Below are 21,944 nucleotides of genomic sequence, written 5' to 3' on the forward strand. Positions count from 1 at the left end.
GTAATAATAGTAATAATGATAATAATAATAATAATAATAATAATATTTATTCATGGATTATATCTTCTATATTTGTTTTAAAGTAAAGAAAAAAAATTAATTTTTCTTTTAAAAAAAATAACGTAATGTGGCGGTATGTGAAAGAGACAGATGGACACGACGGTGAAATAATCTGTTAAATTATTTGCTCGTACGTTGTCAGATATGTCGCGACACAAAGGTCACCCACGATTGAGAGTGAGTAATATGGTGCGACGAGCGAGGATGAATTTCATCCGGCAACCGCGACCATTAATTCTAATCCTAAAGGTGAAAACATTTATCTGTTGTTATGATTTTTTTTAGTTATAAAGACGTATTATGAATATTATATTACAATATGGTGCAATTTATTTTCTCGGCCTATAAACATCAATTGGTTATATTTTTTATTATTATTTTTGTGTTGTAAAGAAAACAATTTTAGGATTAAACGATTCTTTAAAAATTAAAAGCTTAACACATGAGTTTACTTTTTATAAACAGGAAAAAAAAAATAGAAAGCGAAATAAAATATATTTAAAAAAAAAAAAAGATGTAAAAACAAAACAAAAGACTAATAAGCAGAAAATTAGAGAAAAAAAAATAAGAAAAATGATACCTTACTCCTGAATTGTTGTTTTGCTAGACCGATTGTTTCAAGATCAGATTTTCTTCTTCTCTTTTGTCTACTAATCTCTCTATTTTTTATGTGCTCTCAATTTATGTTTCGAATTCCCTTCTTTGTCTTCTTGTGACCGACTATTTATAGACTTTTGGGTATAGATTTCACAAGACAAAAGAATAATTGTCAATTGATTACTATTAATCTATTTTTGTTGGTTTCTTTTCTTTTAATTGGCCACAATTATACCGATTCTTATTGCTATTGATTCATTTCTTCGGTTTTCTTTTCTATTCAATTGATCACCATTATTCTGATTTTTATGACCATCAATCAATTTCTTTTCGGTTTTCTTTTCTATTCAATTGATCACCATTATTCTGATTTTTATGACCATCAATCAAATTCTTTTCGGTTTTTTTTTCATTTATTTTGATCATCATTGCATTGATTTTTATGACCATCAATTAACAAGAATTAGAGGCAAACAAGAACCGAAAATACTTGTGATTGTTAAAAGCTTATATCCCTAATTATTTATTTTTATTTTTATATTTCTTCACATATATTTATATATTTATTATTATTATTTCCTTTTTTAATAAAAGGTAAAAATCGGACAAAATTAGGTGTCAACATTATTCGGTTTTTGTTGATTCATTTCTTCGGTTTTCTTTTCTATTCAATTGATCACCATTATTCTGATTTTTATGACCATCAATCAATTTGTTTTTGGTTTTCTTTTCTATTCAATTGATCACCATTATTCTGATTTTTATGACCATCAATCAATTTTTCATTTATTTTGATCATCATTGCATCGATTTTTATGACCATCAATTCATTTCTTTTCAATTTCCTTTATTTTTATTTCTTATTTATGTATTTATTTGATCTATATTATTTATTTATAAATAAATAAATAAATGCTTTTTATACACTTTTTCTAATAACCTTATCCTCAAAAACTTTTTCTAGTAACCTTATCCTCAAACTTTTTATACACTTTTTCTAGTAATATTTTTGGTCTCCCTCACATTGAATTTTTTTATTCATATCCTCAAACTTTTTATACACTTTTTCCTTTCCTCTTTTATTTTTATATACATTAGCATCTAAAGGTGACCGACGTTTACTCCCAATACCAAAGGATGATCTGCAAGCCTTCTTCTCGACTTAATGCTTTATTTTTATTAGCTGTAACCTAATGTACTAAGGAACAATTTTATAATTCAAGTATTGCTGTTGTACTTTAATTAAATAGTTCATCAAATTGAGTTGTAAACTATATTGTTTAAATGTAGTTAGAAATTACTAATTTTTTATACATCAACTTAACACACTAATTTTTTATTTATTATATTACAATTTTTTTTGAATATGTAACATACAGGTGAAATCATGTTAAAAGTGGGTTTTTTTTTTTAAGATATTTTTTTATCAAAGAAACAGTAAGAAATGATATCATTTTATTTAGATGACAGTATAAAATGATTATATATTATTGGTACATATAAAATAAATTTCATATTTAAACTATTAAATAATTACTTTATAGAAAATAAATTTAATCTCTTAACTTCTCAAATACACTAAAATTAGAGAGTATACCATAGTCCAAGGGAGTTCTCAAAATAGTGAAAACATCAAGACTTCCGTTCACAAATAAAGTCTTCTACTACATTGCATGCACACATTCCACCAATGTATAGTCCTAGCCAGAGTTCTTTTATTTGTTTTGGAATTTCATTTTGATTAGTAGAGAGTAACACATGAAATTTTATTAACTGAGAAGAATTCCTAAATATAAATATAGACATAAGATAAATGAAAATGGAGAATAGAAAGCATAAGATGTATTATTAATATTATTATAGGATGTGTTATTCATGTCGGTTAAAACCGATAGAGTCATGACCAGAAAAACAAGTGAATCATTTCTTTGTGTGGTTCAGCCTGGTAACAAGAAGCCTTATACCATATTTTGGAATTAACAACATATTAGAGACAGGGCAATGTCGATAATCTGGTGAAACCTCAAAGGAGAAATGATAGAGAAGAAGACTAAGTGCAATCTTAATTTCTGTCATTGTAAAGTTTTGGCCTAAGCAATTGCGACTCCCAAATCCAAATGGAATATAAGCTTGAGGATATTTGCAAGCTTTACTAAGACCATTTGCAAATCTTTCTGGCTTAAATTCTGCAGCATCTGGTCCCCAATTATCTGTGTCGCGATGAAGTGCTGGCACAAACATCCACAAGTAGGTGCCTTTAGGTACCAAAAGGTCTCCAAATTTCATGTCAGCAAAAGTTTCTCTTGAGTTAGTCACCGCTGGTCCATAAAGACGAAAACTCTCTTGAATCACCATTGTTAGCTACACAACAACAATATCGTTAAACTTAACTCAATCTCATAAAATCAATTTGTAGGACAAAAAATGCATCTCGCTTATCAACATTGAATTTATATAAGATCTAATGCGGGACTTTCAACATCCCCCATAGCCCCGGTGAAACATCTAAAGTATGACTAAAGTTGTCCACTCATAAACATTAGTAGTAACTAGTATTGTGAAATATCGTTTGAAGAAATATTGTGAAGTGTGAAGTGATGTACTAACCAATTTCAGCTTTTGAAGTTTGCCATCCTCACAGAAAGAATGAGGCAACTTGTAATCAAATGCTTCCAAGATCTCAGATCGAAGACGTTGTTGCCATTCAGGATATGATGCAATGAGCCACAATGCCCAAGTAGTTGCAAGAGCGGTCGACTCAGAGCCAGCAAAGTAGATATTTTTGCAAAGATCTATAGTCAATTGGTTCATGTCATACTTCGTTTTGAAAAAACCCTTTTCATTTAAAGTTGTATCTCTTTTGGAACTTTCTATTATTTTTTGTAATAGATCATTTGGTTTCTCATCATCGTTCTTATTTTTGTTTTGGATTTCACGATCATTGATCATTTTTGTTATCAACACGTCCACCTCTTTCTTCATCCTCCATACCTCTTTGTTGCCATTAATTGAAAGAAAACTGAGAAAACATATTAATTTAGCACTTGGTACAATATAATATAAAATATAATCAATATAATATCAATAATAGTTCTTCTGAAATAAAATATAAACAATAATAGTTTTTGAAAAGTTGATGTATTAGATATAGATCATATACATCGACTTTTCAAATACTTTTTTGCTTATATTTCATTTAGAATAGAGTATTGATTTTTAATTTTTTTTATAAGTTACCTTAAGTTAAAAAATCCTAAAAGTGTACTGGTCGTTCCAAGTTTAGTTTGCATAGCACCCAATCTTTCAAAAACATGTTTTCCTTCTCCATAATTGCTACCAAAACAAGCTTTTGAAAGAATATCTTCTGAAAGAACCTTCAAATCATGTTCAATCACCAAATCTACGGTTTTTCCTTTATTTTCTTCTATAGATTTATCCCATTTTTTGACAATTTCCATAGCAGAATCTTCCATACTATATAACATTTTCTACATAAAATAAAATAAAATAAAATATAAATATTATTTTACATTTATGAAAGTAGAAAACACATTGACATTTAATAAAAATAATTTTAGTAAAATAATTATTATGTTTATTCTATTTATTATATATTTTTAAATGTGTGCAAGAAACTTAAAGGATAATATTTTTGAAAGAGAGGAAGTATATACAAACCTTAATTTTGCTCATGAATAATTCAGCAATAATAACATTCCTTTGATAGACCCATGTTTTACCATTGGCTCTTAGGACGCCATCTCCAAAAATAGGCTCTAATGCTTGGTTAAGATACAAAGGCCTGCCTAGATCAGGGGCCATATGCGCAGCCATATCTTTTACTAAGGCACCCTTCTCCACATACAGATGTTGCTTTGTTCCGGTCGAGTACAAATACAATGGACCTATAAGCATCGTATATTTATAATCATGTTACATAATTTTGAATTCGAAAGATAGTAATTAAACACATAGTAAAATACTAATCATTGATTTAATTATTATGATATTTTCAAATGTATTTATATATTTAAGTTCAAAACATTGAAAAATTGTGAAAAAATCTGATGCGAATGTTCAAAATGTATTAGTTAGACCTATTTTGAGGCAAAAAATATTTTATGATCAAACATAAAAATGACACGTCATTCGTTTCGATTTTGTTGATCTCTTAAAAAAATTAAATTGATTAAATCCAAAAAGATATAATTTAGATCGAATTGATTTTCAGAGACCAATTTACAAAAGTAATATTTTTTTTCAATATTAATATTATAAAAATTGCAATAAAATAATAGATTTTTTTAAAAATATAATACAATAAATTAAAGTTAAAATCCAATAATAAAAATGATTATTATATTTGAACAGAGAGACATCAAAAAAATAATCAACTATGTAATTTCTAGTATCATAAAGTAGGAAATTTTGGTTAATTTAATAAAACTCTAAAATGATTTATGGTATGGAGTATTTTTAGTCATTAAGTAGATTAAGACAAGAATTACTGAGTATTCTAATGAAGATCTATGATAAATTTCAGAATAATTGTTTAGGACTTTACTGTTGAGACAGTTACTATAACAAAATATAAAATCAAAAATAATAAATTAATGAGATATGTCATGTCTCTTACACCAATAATAAAATAACTACTAAATTTTCTATATACGATTTAATTAAATTTAATTTTTTAAAAAATAAACTAAAACGTGATCTATACAGTTTCCAAAACTATAGATATAAAATATTTTTTTTTGTCTAAGATGTAAAAATATTTAATATTATATGATTTGATTTTTTTACTATTTTGATTTAATTTAGATCTGTGTGGTTTTATAAAAAAAATGAATTATGGATGTCTCGAACCTTTATATTGTGGATGTCTCGAACCTTCGTATATTTTTTGTTTAAAAATAACAAGTAAACAAATAAAAGCGATATAAAATTATTATAAAACCACATGGGACTGTGTTTAAAGTTCTGTTTGAACATGATTATTAGGATCATCGTTAATAAATAAAAAATTAATTAAAAATAATAATTTTCTTGAAAAAGAAGTTGCTCCTTTTAATTTTATTATTTATTAAAAATAAAAATGTGAACATATTTATACTCAACAAAAATAAAAGGTTGAACAGAGAATCTAATTTGCACGGTTCAGTTCCAAAAAGAAAATAAATAAATAAATTATACCAACAATTTTAACATACCATAGCGTTGTTTCCAGATGTGAAAATATGGAAAAATAGAATAAACCCATGCTTCTTTGACATCCGAATTTGGAGGTGGTTGGGGTTGAAGATTTTGCATCTCAGAAACATTTCCGAATGGAAAAGACGGTTTTGGTCCTTTAATTCCTTGTTTTTCAAGCACTGATCTAATCCTATATGGCTTCCACCATAACTTCTCAATCAATATTACAACACTGCTTATCACTATCAATCCAGCTGTCCAAAATAACTGTAACATCACTTTCTCTGAAATCTCTATCATCTTTCCACTTTCTCTCTATGTGCTCACTCTAGTTTTTCTCTTTGGCAAATAACTATTCTCTATGACCCTTTTTATAATATCTCTTTGGAAATAAACTGTCTCTCCCCTAAATCTACTATCCTTGGTAAAGTTTCTTTTTACTAAAATAATTTGTAATCTTCTAGATGCATTTGTTTTGGCATGTATGTATATTTAATTTGGGTATTAACAACAACCATTTCAATTACGTTGACCATAAGTAAAATATTTAATTGGAAATAAAATATATTTTAAATACATTTTTGTTCTCATATTTTTTGTTAATTCATAATTTTATGCTCTAATTAATTAATTCTGAAAAATACAACCCCTCACTTTTTCTAAATTAAAGAAAATTTTTTGACATCTAAATTTTGGTGATATGTCATGTAAGGATAATGTGATGACAAGTAAATTGGGAATGTGACATCTAATTTTCTATGAAAACCTTTTTTTTCATTTGAAGTTTTATTTTTTAAGTAGAACATTAATGATATTCAATATTAAATAGTTTAATTATAAATTAAATATACAATTTTAAATTTATGTATTTATTTGATCTATATTATTTATTTATAAATAAATAAATAATATATCAAATTGACAAATTTTGAATTAATAATAAAATAAATGTTAAAATACTATTTTTAAAATATTTTAAGTATTCATTGATAAAAAAATAATAATAATTAAGAATGTCGTTATATGTCATTTTATATTTTAACCTAATTGAATCACTAATTTTGCAGAACACTTCAACTAGTTTAACACTTATAAGCTAATTGAGCCAAAGATAGAATTCATAATGGATAAAAGTCAAATTAAGTTATAATTATTTTAATGAATTTGAAATTGACTATCTTGAAATATAAATCAAGTTTATTAAAACTAATATAAATTATGTTGATCAAAACTAAAATTATTTTTTGACATTTCCATATTTAAATATATTATATTTAGTTGAAATAAAAAAAATTAATTATTTTGAAGAAAAAATATATTTATCTTTAATATATTTAATATAAAAAATTTCAAACAAATTATCTTGAATTAAAGATAAATGTTTAAGGGTGTGTTTGATAGGAGGGATTTGGGGGAAGAGGAGGGATTTGCGGGAGTTGAAATAAATCAAATTAATTATTTTGAAGAAAAAATATATTTATCTTTTTGTGTTTACTTCAAATTTTAAGAGGAGATGGAAGGGGAGGAAAGTAAAATTCCTCTTTAAGTTACTTTTGTTCTTCCTTCATTTTAAGAGAATTTAGAGGGATGGAAGAAAAATTAAATAACTTTTAAACTATTTAAAAAAAAATTTCATCCTTTAAATTAAACACGAAACCATTAAAAATTTATTTTCTTCCATTTATTGAACCATTATATCAATATTCAGAAATTATATGTTAAATTTCATAATTTGTTGATAAGATTCATAAATTAGTTTTGGACTTGTATTTTTCTTTTGTGCAATTTATTTATTTTTTAATTAATATTTTTATAATTATATATATATATATATATATATATATATTAAAAATGAATCTTTTGTTTTAATGAGAGATTCATAAAGTTTTTATGTGTATTGTTTTGTGTGTAATGTATTAATATATATTTAATAAATCATAGAGATTAAAAATTAAGAAAACTTTTATAAGAATTTTTAAAATATTAAAATTTTATATAAACTAAAGTTTTATTTAACTCTTTAATTTTTCTTTTCTCTAACACTAACTCTATTTCTCTCATTTTAATGTTTTGCTTATTAAGGAAACAATAGAAGTAGTCTAATTATTTATAGTTTTACATTAGTAAACTTAAAATATTTAAACTTTCTGCCACATATTTGATCAGATAAATTTGTATGTGTAAGATATTTTAAACTATCAATATTTACTAGTAATGTTAAGAAAAATATATGTATCTTTAGTGCATCGACACAAATAAATATGAAGGAATTGTTATTTGTTAATGTTTAATATTTTAATGTTTGATGTTTTATTACTATTTTAAACTCATTTTAATGTTTTGCTTATATGTTTAGTAAAAAAAAATGTTTGTTTACATACACCACACAAAAGATAAATATGAAGGGAGTGCTATTTGGTAATGTTTGTTTTACATATTTAGTAAAAAAAATGTTTGGTTATATTCACCACACAAAAAGATCCTTAACATGAGGAAGTCAAAAGGTGAAACAATTAAATAAAATAGTAAAGTTGGAAATGTAAAAAACATCGATTCACACAATTTTAGATACCAATAAAATAAGAAAATATGAAAAGGTTGAAGATTTTTGTAACTCACACTTTGCTACTTTATTACATTATATATAAATTAAAGAATGGTGTGCAACTTTTCTAAAGGTGACACATCATCTAGCTTAAGAACAATTAAGTTTGTTTGAAAAGGATACATAAATGACATATGGCCATACAAATATATATATCCTTTTATTATACTTCCATCGATCGAAAATATAAAAGAAAATAAATCAATAAAAAAATATATATTTAATTTAAATTTTAAAACAAATACATTAATTTCTATTAATTTAATTTTTTTCTTATATTTAAAGTTAAATTAAATATATTTAAGTAAATAATATATTAGAGAAAATATCAAATTTCTTCTTATATGACACCTAAACAAATTCGACAATAATTCTATTTCAGTAAATATTTCGAGTCCTCCAAAACTAATGCTCTCTTATTTTAATTTTTCAGTAAATATTTTTATTTCTCATAATTTTACGTTTTCCAACATTAATGCTCGCTATCTTTTTAACTTTTACGTTTTTCAACACTACCATTCTCTCTCATTTTTATTTTTTATTTTATTTTTAATATATATTCTCTTTTTTATTTACACTTTGTTTCTTTTATTTGCACTTTATCTCTAATTAGACCTTATGCTCGTGCAATGTATTAGATAGTTATATTTGTTACAATCAATGATCTTTAATCAATGAGTAGATTAGTTACTCATATTGTTTGATAAAATATACATAGAGAAAAGGAAATTGTACATAATGGCTCAACTAGGTCTCTTATTAGATGTTGCATTCTCTTCTTTGCATCCAAAAATTTGACCTCTAACAAAATTCTGCTTTTTGACTTAAATAACAACCTAGGAATGCACACCAATGCATTGCGTTGGGTATGGGCGCAATGCGCTTCCATAATTTTTATTGTGGTGCAACAGGTTGCACAATGCACTATGATACTCCCTTGTTACGCCTAGAGACAATGAATTGTGCCACGATGTGCACTGCAGCTCATTGACTGGTGCAATACGCCCTGACCCTTCCTATTGCACTCTGGCATCAATCAAAAAACAATTTTGTGCATCAGAGATCACTTTTTGCGGGAACTAACCCTCCATAACATCCTGAGTGTTTATTCTTTAATGTAAATTACTTGTAACTTCGCAACAAAAGGAGAAAAATTCGAGAATTTGTTTTGTTGGAAAGAGTTAATACCAACACATTAAAAAATATTCCAAGACAATTCGAATTTCATTTCTTAATCATAACTATAAAACTAACTACAAAGATTGAACTTAAATAAAAAGTTGTTAACAAAGTGCTATAAAAACAAGAGTTGATGAATACTCGTCATATGTTAGTGGGAGAATTAAAATAAATTAAGTAATTAATTAATTTCCTCCCCTTAATTAGATGACTCACAGTCATCATCATCATCTTATCACTAGCACTTCTTTTTTACTTTCAAACAAAAATGCATCTTCTTTTCCTCTTTCATTTTCTCTCAAAATCTTAAACTCCTTCTTCATTTTTTAGCAACTTAGAGGTCTCAAATCACAAAACCTCCAACTACAAAATTGTTCCACTACTTGAGAGGATTGTAAAGAGATAAGCATCGCTAGTTGAGATAGTCACTTGTCTTTTCTTTTTCTCTAAAACATGTAACCATGTCTATATTTGAGGAAATCATTTTTTTTAATGTTTTGAGCTTCAATATTGCTTGTTTACCACTACTATGGTTGTTAGTGTTTATGAATTTAGATGAGAGATTTTCAACTCTTTGTTTTTGTTTTTTTGCAAAATAATAAACCCTAAGTTAAGAAAGTAAAATAAAAGTTTGATTTTTACTTAGGTGATTTGTTAATGTTAAAATTAGAGGTGTTAGTAACTTGAATTACAAAAAATAAATAAATAAATAAATCAAACCCCCTAAATAGTTTGATATGGTCAATTAGCTTATATGATTAGGTAATGTGTTTGAAATTTGGTCCCTTTTGTGTTCTTTCTTGTGAGTGAAGTTGGTTTTACTACATTTCATCTTTTGATTTTGGAAAATTTTGAGTTTTAGGAAAAACTCCTATTTGGTTCCAAAATGTTGAATTTGGGGGAAAATGGTTAGGTTTAGAAAATCACAAATTGATCTTTAATAATTGAAATCAAAGGTGAATGAGTGATTATGCCTAAGTTAGAAATGATAAAAGTTGAACTAGCCCAAGTTTGTTGATGTATAAAGCACACTTAGGTTACGGTTTTGGACAAATTCAAATTGATCCCTTGATCATGATGGGAAAACCCTAAAAATTGGGGTTTTGGTGAAATAGAACTTGTCCATGAACATATGATTAGTCTGCCAAAAGGAATTTGAAAACCCTAGAAAGGTTTTAGAAAGTGGGAAAAACTAAAATATTTAAGTACCTTGTGATGTCAAAGTAAATTTTCAAAGGTGATCAAGATGGGTATTTTGGGAAAGCCCTAATCTTGATTTATTTTTAAGTGTTCAAAGTTTGAAACGTTTATGTGTATGATAATTTGAAATTAGTCCCTTTATGCCAAAGGATGAGAATTTAAAGTAATGTGTCCTATGAGAAAAACATTTGTGAGAAGAGTTTTATATTAAAAATATATTTTCTCCTAAGTTGTTAAAGACAAATATTTGAGTTGACCTTCAATAATTTTGAAAAAAAATATAGGAAAATTTTCAAAGTATGGCATAAGTATTCTGAAAAGGATTGAAATTTTGTTTTTTTCCCAAGTACCTAAACAAAAGTCTTTTTGAAGTTAGAGAACCTAATTAGGTACGAAAACCTAAAAGAAAGTCAAACCCTAATTGATTTAGATAGTAGCCAAACCTAGGGTTCATTTGGGGGTTGTTTTTGTAAAACACATGTTTTTGATGAAGACAAAGACCAAGAATTGTGATCAAAGCAACAAAGCTCAAAAAGAAGTCGAAATATCATATGCCAACTATAATCAAATATATTATATGTTTAATAGATGTAAAGGTACATGATACAATCAATACTTCAAAAGTACACGAGAACCATTCATCTTTGCATATGCATAAAAAGGATTTTCATGTCAAAATTACTATAACAATGTTTAAAATTAAAGTTTTTGACAAAAATAAATGTCGTATTCGACTACGAGGTGCTGTAGTCAAATACAAGTGTTAAGTCAGTAGCTCAAACTACACATCTGTATTCAACTACAACCTGATGCAGTCGAATACAAACAACAAGTCAGTGGCAAAACACACTTATTTGTATTCAACTACATGACCCTTGAATTCGAATACAAGATGAAAATTTTGATTAAGTCTGAACGTTATAAGAGGTGTATTCGAATACAAACATACTATATTCGAATACAACTGGAAACAATGCAATTTTCAGATCTGAAATGGTTCTAGATCATTGCATTTGTTCATCAAAACTCTTGGAACAATGCCCACTTATCTGAAGTGATGTCGATGAAGTATAAATACCCCATAGTTTCAGATTAATAAACACATAATCCTACTACCAAACCTTGAACAACTTTGAACAAATTTCTGATTTTTTCTCAAAGTTATATTTTTTATTTTATTTCAAGTACTTGCATTACATTTTCATATCATTGAGAAAGGTTCTCAAAGTACACTTGAAATAATATTGGATTGATATCATTATACCATTCTTATTCTTATTCCAAATCAAATTACATTGTTTGTAAAAGAAAGTAGTACTTTCTTAAAGTAGTCTAATCTAAGATAGTGGTGTGCTATCTTAGAAGTTTTTGTTAGAAGGTTGTAGCAGAGAACCTAGGGTGAGATTTGTACATTTTCTGACAATAGTGGAAAAATCTCTTGTAGTGTGCCAGAGGATTGAATGTACCCTTGGTCATAAGGGGAACCATGATAATATTATTGTGTCCGTTAATTTACTGCCATTTACTCATTGCCCTACACTGTCCAAAAAAAAATATCGATCACTAAACCTCGGAGAATAAGAAAATTTCCTAACACCTAATTCACCCTCCCTCTGAGGTGCACCTCTGTTCTTACAATTGGCATCAGAGCAGGTTCATGTAACTTACTCCTCGATCATTACTCATGGCTTCCGCACAACCTGTTTTCAGATATGGTGGTAGTAGCAACAAACCGTCATGCTTCGTTGGAGAGCACTATGACTTTTGGAAGATACATATGCAAGCGTATCTTGAAGCACAAGAAGACGACATATGGGATGCAATAGAAAATGGTCCTTACATTCCAAAAACGGTCATCAACAATAAAGAAAAAACAAAGATAAAAACCTCATGGACTGACGATGATAAAAGAAAAGTGATGTTTGATAAGAAGGCTAAAAATATGCTACAATCAGCACTTGGAATTGACGAATTCTTTCGTGTATCTCACTGCAAAACGGCCAAAGAAATATGGGATACACTTGAAGTAACTCATGAAGGGACCATTGAGGTAAAAAGATCTAAACTCAATACATTAGCTCAAGAATACGAATTATTTTGAATGTTGCCCGGAGAGTCTATCTTAGACTTACAGAAAAGGTTCTCCCGCTTAACCAACCACTTGTCGGCACTCGAAAAAATCTTCACCAACTATGAATTAAATCTAAAAGTATTAAGATCATTAACAAGAGCCTGACAACCAAAAGTGACAACAATCTCCAAAAAGAAAAGCCTATCCAAAATGTCTCTTCCTACATTGTTCGGAAAACTTCAAGAACACAAAATCGAACTTGGAAGGTTAGAACATAATGAAAGTCAAGAAAAAAGACCAAAAACATTGCTTTAAAGGCCGAATCAAACGAACAAATCAAGGACGAAAATTCAGATGAAGATGAAAATATCACCTTCCTTGTTAAGAAATTTGGTAAGTTTCTTAAAAACGATAAAACATTCAAAAAGAAAAGTTTCAAAAAGAAGGATAGTTCTACCTCAAGCCAAAACTTCACTTGCTTTGAATGTGGTAAACAAGGACACATTAAGGCAGAATGTCCAAATATTATCAAGAAAAATACCATAAAAAAGAAAGACTTCAAAAAGGCATACATAGTATCGGAAGACAACGAAGTGAGTTCATATTCGGAAACAGAAAGTGACGAATGCGCGAATGTTGCATTAATGGCATCGCATCAATCAGATGACGAAGAAGAGGTTAGTAACATAAACTCCCCTTATCATAATAAAACTAATACTGAATTAATTATCGAATATAATAATGCTCAAAATGCCATTAAAGAACTACTTATTGAATGTAAAAATCTGTTCAAATTAATGTCAATACAAAAAGGACAAATTTCAACTCTTCAAGAAAACGTTGACACTATGGAAAATGATTATGATAAACTAAAACATAATTTTACATGCAATAAGTGTAATTCTCTCTCTTTCAAAGTTGTTCAATTAAATAGTGTAATTGAGCGATACGAAAAGGGACAAATGGGATTGGAAAATGTTTTAAATATGCAAAGATACTCAAATGACAAAAATGGCCTTGGATACTCAAAAATTTGATAAACCAAGCTTGAATAAAACCATTTTTGTTAAAGCGAGTAACCAATCCAATCAAGAAAAGGTTATAATTATGCAAAAAGATCATCATTATAAAAAGTAAATTATTCAAAAGAAATCTCATAAAAATAGATTTACTTCTACTTGTTCTTATTATGGTCTTAATGGTCACACACCTAATGCCTGTCACGTTAGAAACTTTAGTGTTCCAAAAGGGCATTATGTGTGGGTAAAGAAAGGTACTAGCCATCAAGTACCCAAAGCACATTGGGTACCTAATAAAACTTGATTTAATTTTGTAGATATGCACACAAAGTAACTCAAATATGTGGTACTTGGATAGTGGATGCTTTAAACATATGACGGGTGATAAAACAAAATTTTCAGTTTTAACTCTTGAATTAAAAGGCTATGTGGTCTATGGAGACAACAACAAAGAAAAAAATTTAGGCATTGGAAAACAGCCCTATCTCCTTTGATTGAAGATGTTTTATATGTTGAAGGTTTAAAACATAATCTCATAAGCATTAGCCAGCTTTACGACAAAGGATACAAAATAGCCTTCAACAAAGATAAATGCATCATCCAAAATGAAGCTACAAATGAAATTCAGTTTGTCGGTAAGCGCTTTAAAAGCATCTTTATACTTAATCTTGATGATTTATCCTTAAAAATGAAACATCTTTTGGTGAGTGACAACAATGATGCATGGCTATGGCATAAAAGAATTGCACATATCCATATGGATCATTTAAACAGGTTAGTCAAGCATGACCTTGTTGTAGGCTTACCAAAGTTGAAATTTATAAAGGATAAATTGTGTGATGCTTGTCAAAAAGGTAAGCAAATAAAGATTTCTTTCAAACCTAAGAATGTTATATCAACTTCAAGACCACTTCAATTAATACATATGGACTTGTTTGGTCCATCAAGAACCAAAAGTCTTGGTGGAAATTCATATGGACTAGTAATTGTTGATGATTACTCAAGGTTCACTTGGACCTTATTTTTGGAAAACAAAAATGAAGCTTTCAAAGCATTTAAAAACTATGCCAAACTAGTCCAAAATGAACAATCAGCCAAAATTATATCAATTAAAAGTGATCATGGAGGAGAATTTCAAAATGCATCTTTTGTAGAATTTTGTGAAGAAAATGGAATTTTCCATAATTTTTCTGCACCAAGAACACCTCAACAAAATGGGGTTGTTGAGAGAAAGAATTGATCTTTGGTAGAACTTGCAAGGACCATGTTAAGCGACTCAAGTCTACCAAAATATTTTTGGGCAAATGTCATAAACACAACATGTTATGTATCCAACCGAGTAATAATTCGGCCAATTCTTAAGAAAACACCTTATGAACTCTACAAAGGAAGAAATCCCAACATCTCTCACTTCCACATTTTTGGATGTAAGTGTTTCGTGCTAAACAATAGAAAGGATAACCATGGAAAATTCGATGAGAAAGTCGATGAAGGTATCTTAATTGGTTACTCATTATCTAGTAAAGCTTTTAGAATTTTCAATAAGAGAACTTTATTAGTCGAAGGATCAATGCATGTATCTTTTGATGAAACTAACCCCTTGAAAGAGGACAAAAATATTTCTTATGATGATGATGATGTTGTAAGTAATGATACAAGCAAAGAAAATCAAGATGATCAACCAATTCAAGAAGATGAAGTCAACGTTGAAAAGCAAGATGATAATGTTCCTAAGGAATGGAGAACCCATAGAGATCACCCAATTGACAAACATTATAAGTGATATCAACAAAGGAGTTACAACAAGGCTAAAACTACAAGATGCTTGCTTGAATATGGTAGTCGTTTCAGAAATAGAACCTCCAAGATTGGTGAAGCACTTAAAAATGATCAATGGATACTTGCCATGCAAGAAGAACTAAACCAATTTGAAAGAAGCAAAGTATGGGAAGTTATTCCTAATCCTAGAAATAAACACATCATTGGTACTAAATGAGTGTTTAAAAATAAACTAGATGAAAATGGTATAGTTGTTCGAAACAAGGCAAGATTAGTTGCTCAAGGATACAATCACGAAGAAGGGATTGAGTTTGATGAAACATTTTCTCCGATAGCAAGGTTAGAAGCAATTCGGTTATTACTCGCTTATGCTTGTTCTATGAATTTTGAATTATTTCAAATGGATCTCAATAGTGCTTTTCTCAACGGATACATTAATGAAGAAGTCTATGTCAAACAACCACCCGACATTGAAGACTTCAAGAAACCTTTCACATGTTTTCAAATTTAAGAAAGCTCTTTACGGGTTGAAACAAGCTCCAAGAGCTTGGTATGATAGGCTAAGTAACTTCTTATGTGAACGAGGGATTGAAAAGGGTAAGGTTGACAAGACATTATTTATTAAAAGAACTAACAATCACACCTTACTGGTTCAAATCTACGTTGATGATATCATATTTTCTTGGACTCTACATCAAGCAACTCAAGAATGACATCTTCATAAATCAAGCAAAGTATTGCAAGGAATTGTTAAAAAGATTTGAGATGGAAAACATAAAAGAATGTACAACTCGTATGGGATCCAGAACCTACGTTGACAAAGATGAATCTGGTATTTCAATATACATATCAAAATATCGAGGCCTATGGTATCCAAAGAGTAGCATATGTAGTCTTGTTGGCTATTCGGATTCTGATTAATCAGGATGCAAAACGGATCGTAAAAGCACAAGCGACACTTGCCATTGATCATAGCATTTGGGCACATGATTCTAGCTTTTTAGTTTGGTATTTTAAAAGATTTTTATAGCTTAGATTAATATTTTTAGCTTGTTTCTAAACTTTGGGTCAAAATTAGATTATAATTTTATTATTTGCATTTTAATTTTATTATTTGTATTTTAACTCTTTCTCACTATGTAGGTCATAACTTGAGCTCTGGATATTGGATTGGCGCATATGAGCAGGCGTTGGAAAGCTAAAAATCTGAGCTACAACGTTTGTGTTGGAAGAAAAGACCAATTCCGAACTTCACTGGACCTAAATTGCAGATTTTGTAATCTGGACTTTTATAATAATTTTAATTAGCGGGTAATTTGTTTTTAAACCCTAAAGCCCACTATGAAGTACTATATATTGATCATTTTGTTTCTTTTCTAAGGACGGAAAAATTAGGATTCAAATTGCTACAAGAACTAAACAGTTTTATTTTAATTTCATGGAAGGCTAATTTTATAAGATTAATCAACGAGTTCAGAGTTTCATCAACACCATGAGATTCAGGTTACACTGTCAATTTCTATTCATGATTCTACTCTTGTTTATTTGATTATATTGATATTTTGATTGCTTAAATTGAATTTCAATATGATTGATTAAATTTATTTGACAAAATTTGGTTTAAGTTTCTAATTTAATTGAATTATAATTTTGCGACGCTTGATCGTTAATTATAATATTTTGATGATTGTGATGCTTAATCCAATCAAAGAAACCAAATTCCATAGGATTGATTGCGCTTGTTTGATCAATTCTATAGTCAAATAAGAATATAATCACAAATTAGGAATTAAACTCATTGATAGAATCTGTGATAGGTTTGAAACTCGAATAAGTGGATTAATTGTTTTGCTCATCTGTTAAAACAAAAATCTAAAAAACCCCCTTTTAATTTCAATTTTCAATTCGGTTATTATTACTATATCAGAAGTCCTTGTGAAACGATTCGAGTTATTACCTCTATTTACATTTTATCAATTGTATTTGACCCGTGTGCGACAGTAGATCAAATTGGCGTCGTTGTCGGGGACTCTCCGATAATAATATTAACCCTGTTTTTAGGCGACTGTCTCCGATTGCTCTGAAATTTTTCCAGAAAATCAGAAGAAAAAAAAAATCAAGGAACAGGACTCCGTATAAGTTCCTTATACGAAAACGACGGTCAAAATCCCAAATTTATTCGTTTACATTTTTTTTCAATTTTTTTAATTTTTCATATTCTCCAAAAATTCCAAAAAAAATTGCTTTGCCTTTATTTGAATTTTATAAATTTTTGATGGTATTTTTATATTTTTTGGATTTTATTTGATAGGGTTTTCTATTTTTCACTTCAATTTTAGCATTTGGGACATTGTTGGAATTTTCAAAATTGTTATTTTGTATTGCATTGTTATGATGATGCATGACTAGGGCTAGTTCTGTGAATTTTCATTCTCTTGAACCTGAAATAGATAGGACATTTCATTTACGTCGTAGACTTAATAGAGCTGCTAGTGTTAACGAGTTAGAGTTAGATACTGAAATTGACAACTTGTTGCAAAATATGGCTGATGCGAATAATAGAATCTTAAGACAACTTGTTGCACCTAATATCAATTATAATGCATTGTGTATCACATATCCTGAAGTTATTGTACCATTTGACTTAAATCTGGTTTAATACACTTGCTTCCAAGGTTTAATGGTCTTGCAAGTGAGGGTCCCCACAAACACTTGAAGGAATTCCATGTTGTGTGTTCTACCATGAAGCCTCAAGGAGTCACATAAGACCACATTAAGCTGAGAGCCTTCCCATTTTCACTCCAAGATGCTGCCAAGGACTGGTTATACTACCTTCAACCAGGTTCTGTTACAAGTTGGAATGATCTGAAGATATTGTTTCTAGAAAAAATCTTCCTTGCCTCAAGAGTTGCTTCAATCAGAAAAGAAATATGTGGCATTAGGAAGATTGACAGGGAATCATTACATGAGTATTGGGAGAGATTCAAGAAATTAGTGTCAAGTTGTCCTCATCACCAGATTTCTGAACAATTGCTCATCTAATATTTTTATGAAGGCTTGCTACCTATGGATATAAGCATTTTGGATGTTGCTAGTGGTGGAGCACTTGTCGATAAAACCCCAGAAGCGGCAAGGGCTTTGGTTGAGAACATGTCCATTAATTCTCAGCAGTTTATAACTAGAAACAAGTCAACAGTTTTGAAAAAAAGGTGTGAATGAAATTCAAGCTTTTTCCCACAAGAATTTAGAAGGAAAACTTGATGAGTTTACATCTTTAGTAAAAAAATTGGCAATAGGTAAAACCCAAGCACTGGTTTGTGGTATTTGCACTTCTCCAGAGCATCCTTTAGATTCATGTCCTACATTGCGAAAAGATCCAATTGATGATGCTCCTCAAGCATATGTAGCAAATATATACAATCCTCAAGCCAACTATGATCTATCATCTAACAGGTACAATCCTGGTTGGAGAAACCATCCCAACCTGAGATGGGGGAATTCATCTGCACAACAACAACCTAGGCAACAACAACAAAATATTCCTCAACAGCAAAACAATGCACCTTCATTAGAGGACCTTGTTAAACAGATGACTGTCCAGAATCTCCAATTTCAACAAAGAACAAATTCCACCATTCAAAATTTGGAAACAAAGATTGGTCAGCTAGCCACTTCAATCAATCAATTACATGCTCAGGGGTCAAACCAATTGCCTGCACAGTCAGTAGTAAATCCAAATGCTCTCAATGTTAGTGCAATTACATTGAGGTTTGGGAAAGCTGTTGAAATACCAAAGGTACCTGAAACTGTAGTGAAAAATAACAAGGTTGCTGAGGATACTTTGATATATGAAACTGTTGATGTTGAGCAAAATATACCACTTCCTTTTCCTCAAAGGGCGGTGAAGACTAAGAAAATGGACGAGGTAGATAGGGACAACGAGATCCTGGATACATTTAGGAAGGTGGAAGTGAACATTCCCCTCCTCGAAGCAATTAAACAGATTCCAAGATATGCAAAATTTCTAAAAGATTTGTGTACGCACAAGAGAAGGTTAAAAGGTGATGAAAGAGTAAACATGGGGCGAAATGTTTCAGCCCTCATTCAGCCAATGCCTCAGAAATGCAAAGATCCAGGAACTTTTTCCATTCCATGTGCCATAGGCAATAGTCAATTTAAAAATGCTATGTTAGATTTAGGAGCTTCCATTAATATTATGCCTACATCTATTTTTAACTCTCTTGCTCTTGGACCTTTATAGAGTACAGGTGTTACCATTCAATTGGCGAACAGGAGCAATGCTCGTCCCGCTGGACCGCTGGAGGATGTACTTGTTCGAGTTAATGAATTGATATTTCCTGCAGATTTTTACATTCTAGACATGGAGGGAGAGAATAAGTCCAACACGGCGCCTATCATCTTAGGCAGACCATTCTTGAAAATTGCTAGAACAAAAATTGATGTGCATGCTGGAACTCTATCCATTGAATTTGGTGATAGTATTATAAAATTTAACATCTTTGATGCTATGAAACACCCCATGGAAGAGCATTCTATTTTTCAAATTGAATTGCTTGCTGATTTGGTTGATGACACTTACTCTGATATGTTTGCTATTGATTTTCCTTCAATTTCTGGTTTTGATGATACTTATACTTGTGAATTTTGTACAGATACTCAATTGTGCTCTATGTGTGCTGAGATCGAAGTTGCGTTGCATGTTGATCATTGTGCTGATATTGATATTTCTACTAACATAATTGATTTTGCAGACTTAGCTTCGGCCACATGTGTTGTACCTTCCATTGAACAACCACCAACTATAGAAGGAAGTGGCAAGGTACCTGTGATTATTTCAGCCAAACTTGACGATGAACAGGAAGATGAGCTGTTGCAGATTTTGAGAAAACACAGGAAGGCAATCGGATGGACCTTGGTTGATATTCATGGTATTAGCCCATCCATGTGTATGCATAGGATACTACTGGAGGACGGGGTAAAATCAGTTAGGCAGCCCCAAAGGCGACTTAACCCATTAATTTTGGATGTTGTAAAAAAAGAAGTGACCAAGCTCTTGCAAGCAGGCATTATATACCCCATCTTTGATAGTCAATTGGTGAGCCTAGTGCAGGTAGTCCCTAAGAAAACTGGACTCACAGTTGTTAAAAATGAAAATAATGAACTTATCCCCACACGAGTGCAGAACAGTTGGAGGGTATGCATCGATTACAGGAGACTAAACCAAGCAACTAGAAAGGATCATTTTCCTTTGCCATTCATTGATCAGATGCTTGAACGGTTGGGTGGTAAGTCACGTTATTGCTTTCTTGATGGTTTTTCTGGTTATTTTCATATCCATATTGCACCAGATGACCAAGAAAAGACCACGTTCACTTGTCCTTTTGGCACATTTGCCTATAGGAGGATGCCATTTGGCCTATGCAATGCTCCTGGCACTTTCCAACGCTGCATGATTAGTATTTTCTTTGACTTGATAGAAAATTGTATTGAATTTTTCATAGATGATTTTACTGTGTATGGTTCCTCATTTGATGCATGCTTGAACAATTTAGATAGAGTTTTGCATAGATGTATTGAAACTAACCTTGTGCTGAATTATGAAAAATGTCATTTTATGGTTGAACAAGGCATAGTTTTGGGACATGTGATCTCTAAAAATGGGATAGAAGTGGATCCTACCAAGATTGATGTGATTTCAAATTTGCCTTACCCATCTTGCATCCGTGAGATACGTTCTTTTCTTGGCCATGCAGGTTTTTATAGACGCTTTATCAAGGATTTCAGCAAGATAGCTCTTCCGCTGTCAAACTTACTGCAAAAAGATGTCAGTTTCACCTTCGGTGACAAATGCAAGAAGGCGTTTGATTTCATAAAGGCATCACTGACCTCTACTCCCATAATTCACCACCCCAATTGGACCCTCCATTTTGAGATTATGTGTGATGCATCTAACTTTGGCGTGGGAGCAGTCCTTGCACAAAGGGTTGGTAAGGCTGCCCATGTTATTTATTATGTTTCTAGGACTTTAGATTTTGCACAAGCTAATTATACTACCACTGAAAAGGAACTTTTAGCTATTGTTTTTGCACTTGATAAGTAGTTGTTTTTATTGACCATGCAGCTTTGAAGTTCTTATTGAAGAAACCAGAAGCAAAACCGAGATTGATCCGGTGGATGTTGTTACTCCAAGAATTTGATTTAGAGATTAAAGATAAGA

At 30.0% G+C, this 21,944-nt stretch overlaps 1 protein-coding gene and 1 pseudogene across 1 annotated transcript; one reads left to right on the forward strand and one right to left on the reverse strand.

Moving 5' to 3' along the window:
* Positions 1–2,484: 2,484 nt before the first annotated feature.
* Positions 2,485–6,207, reverse strand: LOC101512027 (cytochrome P450 714A2-like). The gene is made up of 5 exons (XM_027335293.2): positions 5,871–6,207; positions 4,336–4,562; positions 3,895–4,145; positions 3,265–3,676; positions 2,485–3,018 (listed from the first exon to the last, which is right to left on the reverse strand). Exons 1-5 carry the CDS (start codon positions 6,151–6,153, stop codon positions 2,578–2,580), a joined length of 1,614 nt encoding a protein of 537 aa, XP_027191094.1. The 5' UTR covers positions 6,154–6,207; the 3' UTR covers positions 2,485–2,577.
* Positions 6,208–18,352: 12,145 nt separating this feature from the next.
* On the forward strand, positions 18,353–21,756 carry LOC113787772 (uncharacterized; annotated as a pseudogene).
* The last annotated feature ends 188 nt before the right edge of the window (positions 21,757–21,944 follow it).

Source organism: Cicer arietinum, chromosome 1 (genome assembly GCF_000331145.2).
Source record: "Cicer arietinum cultivar CDC Frontier isolate Library 1 chromosome 1, Cicar.CDCFrontier_v2.0, whole genome shotgun sequence".
In the NCBI taxonomy this organism is placed as follows: Eukaryota; Viridiplantae; Streptophyta; class Magnoliopsida; order Fabales; family Fabaceae; genus Cicer; species Cicer arietinum.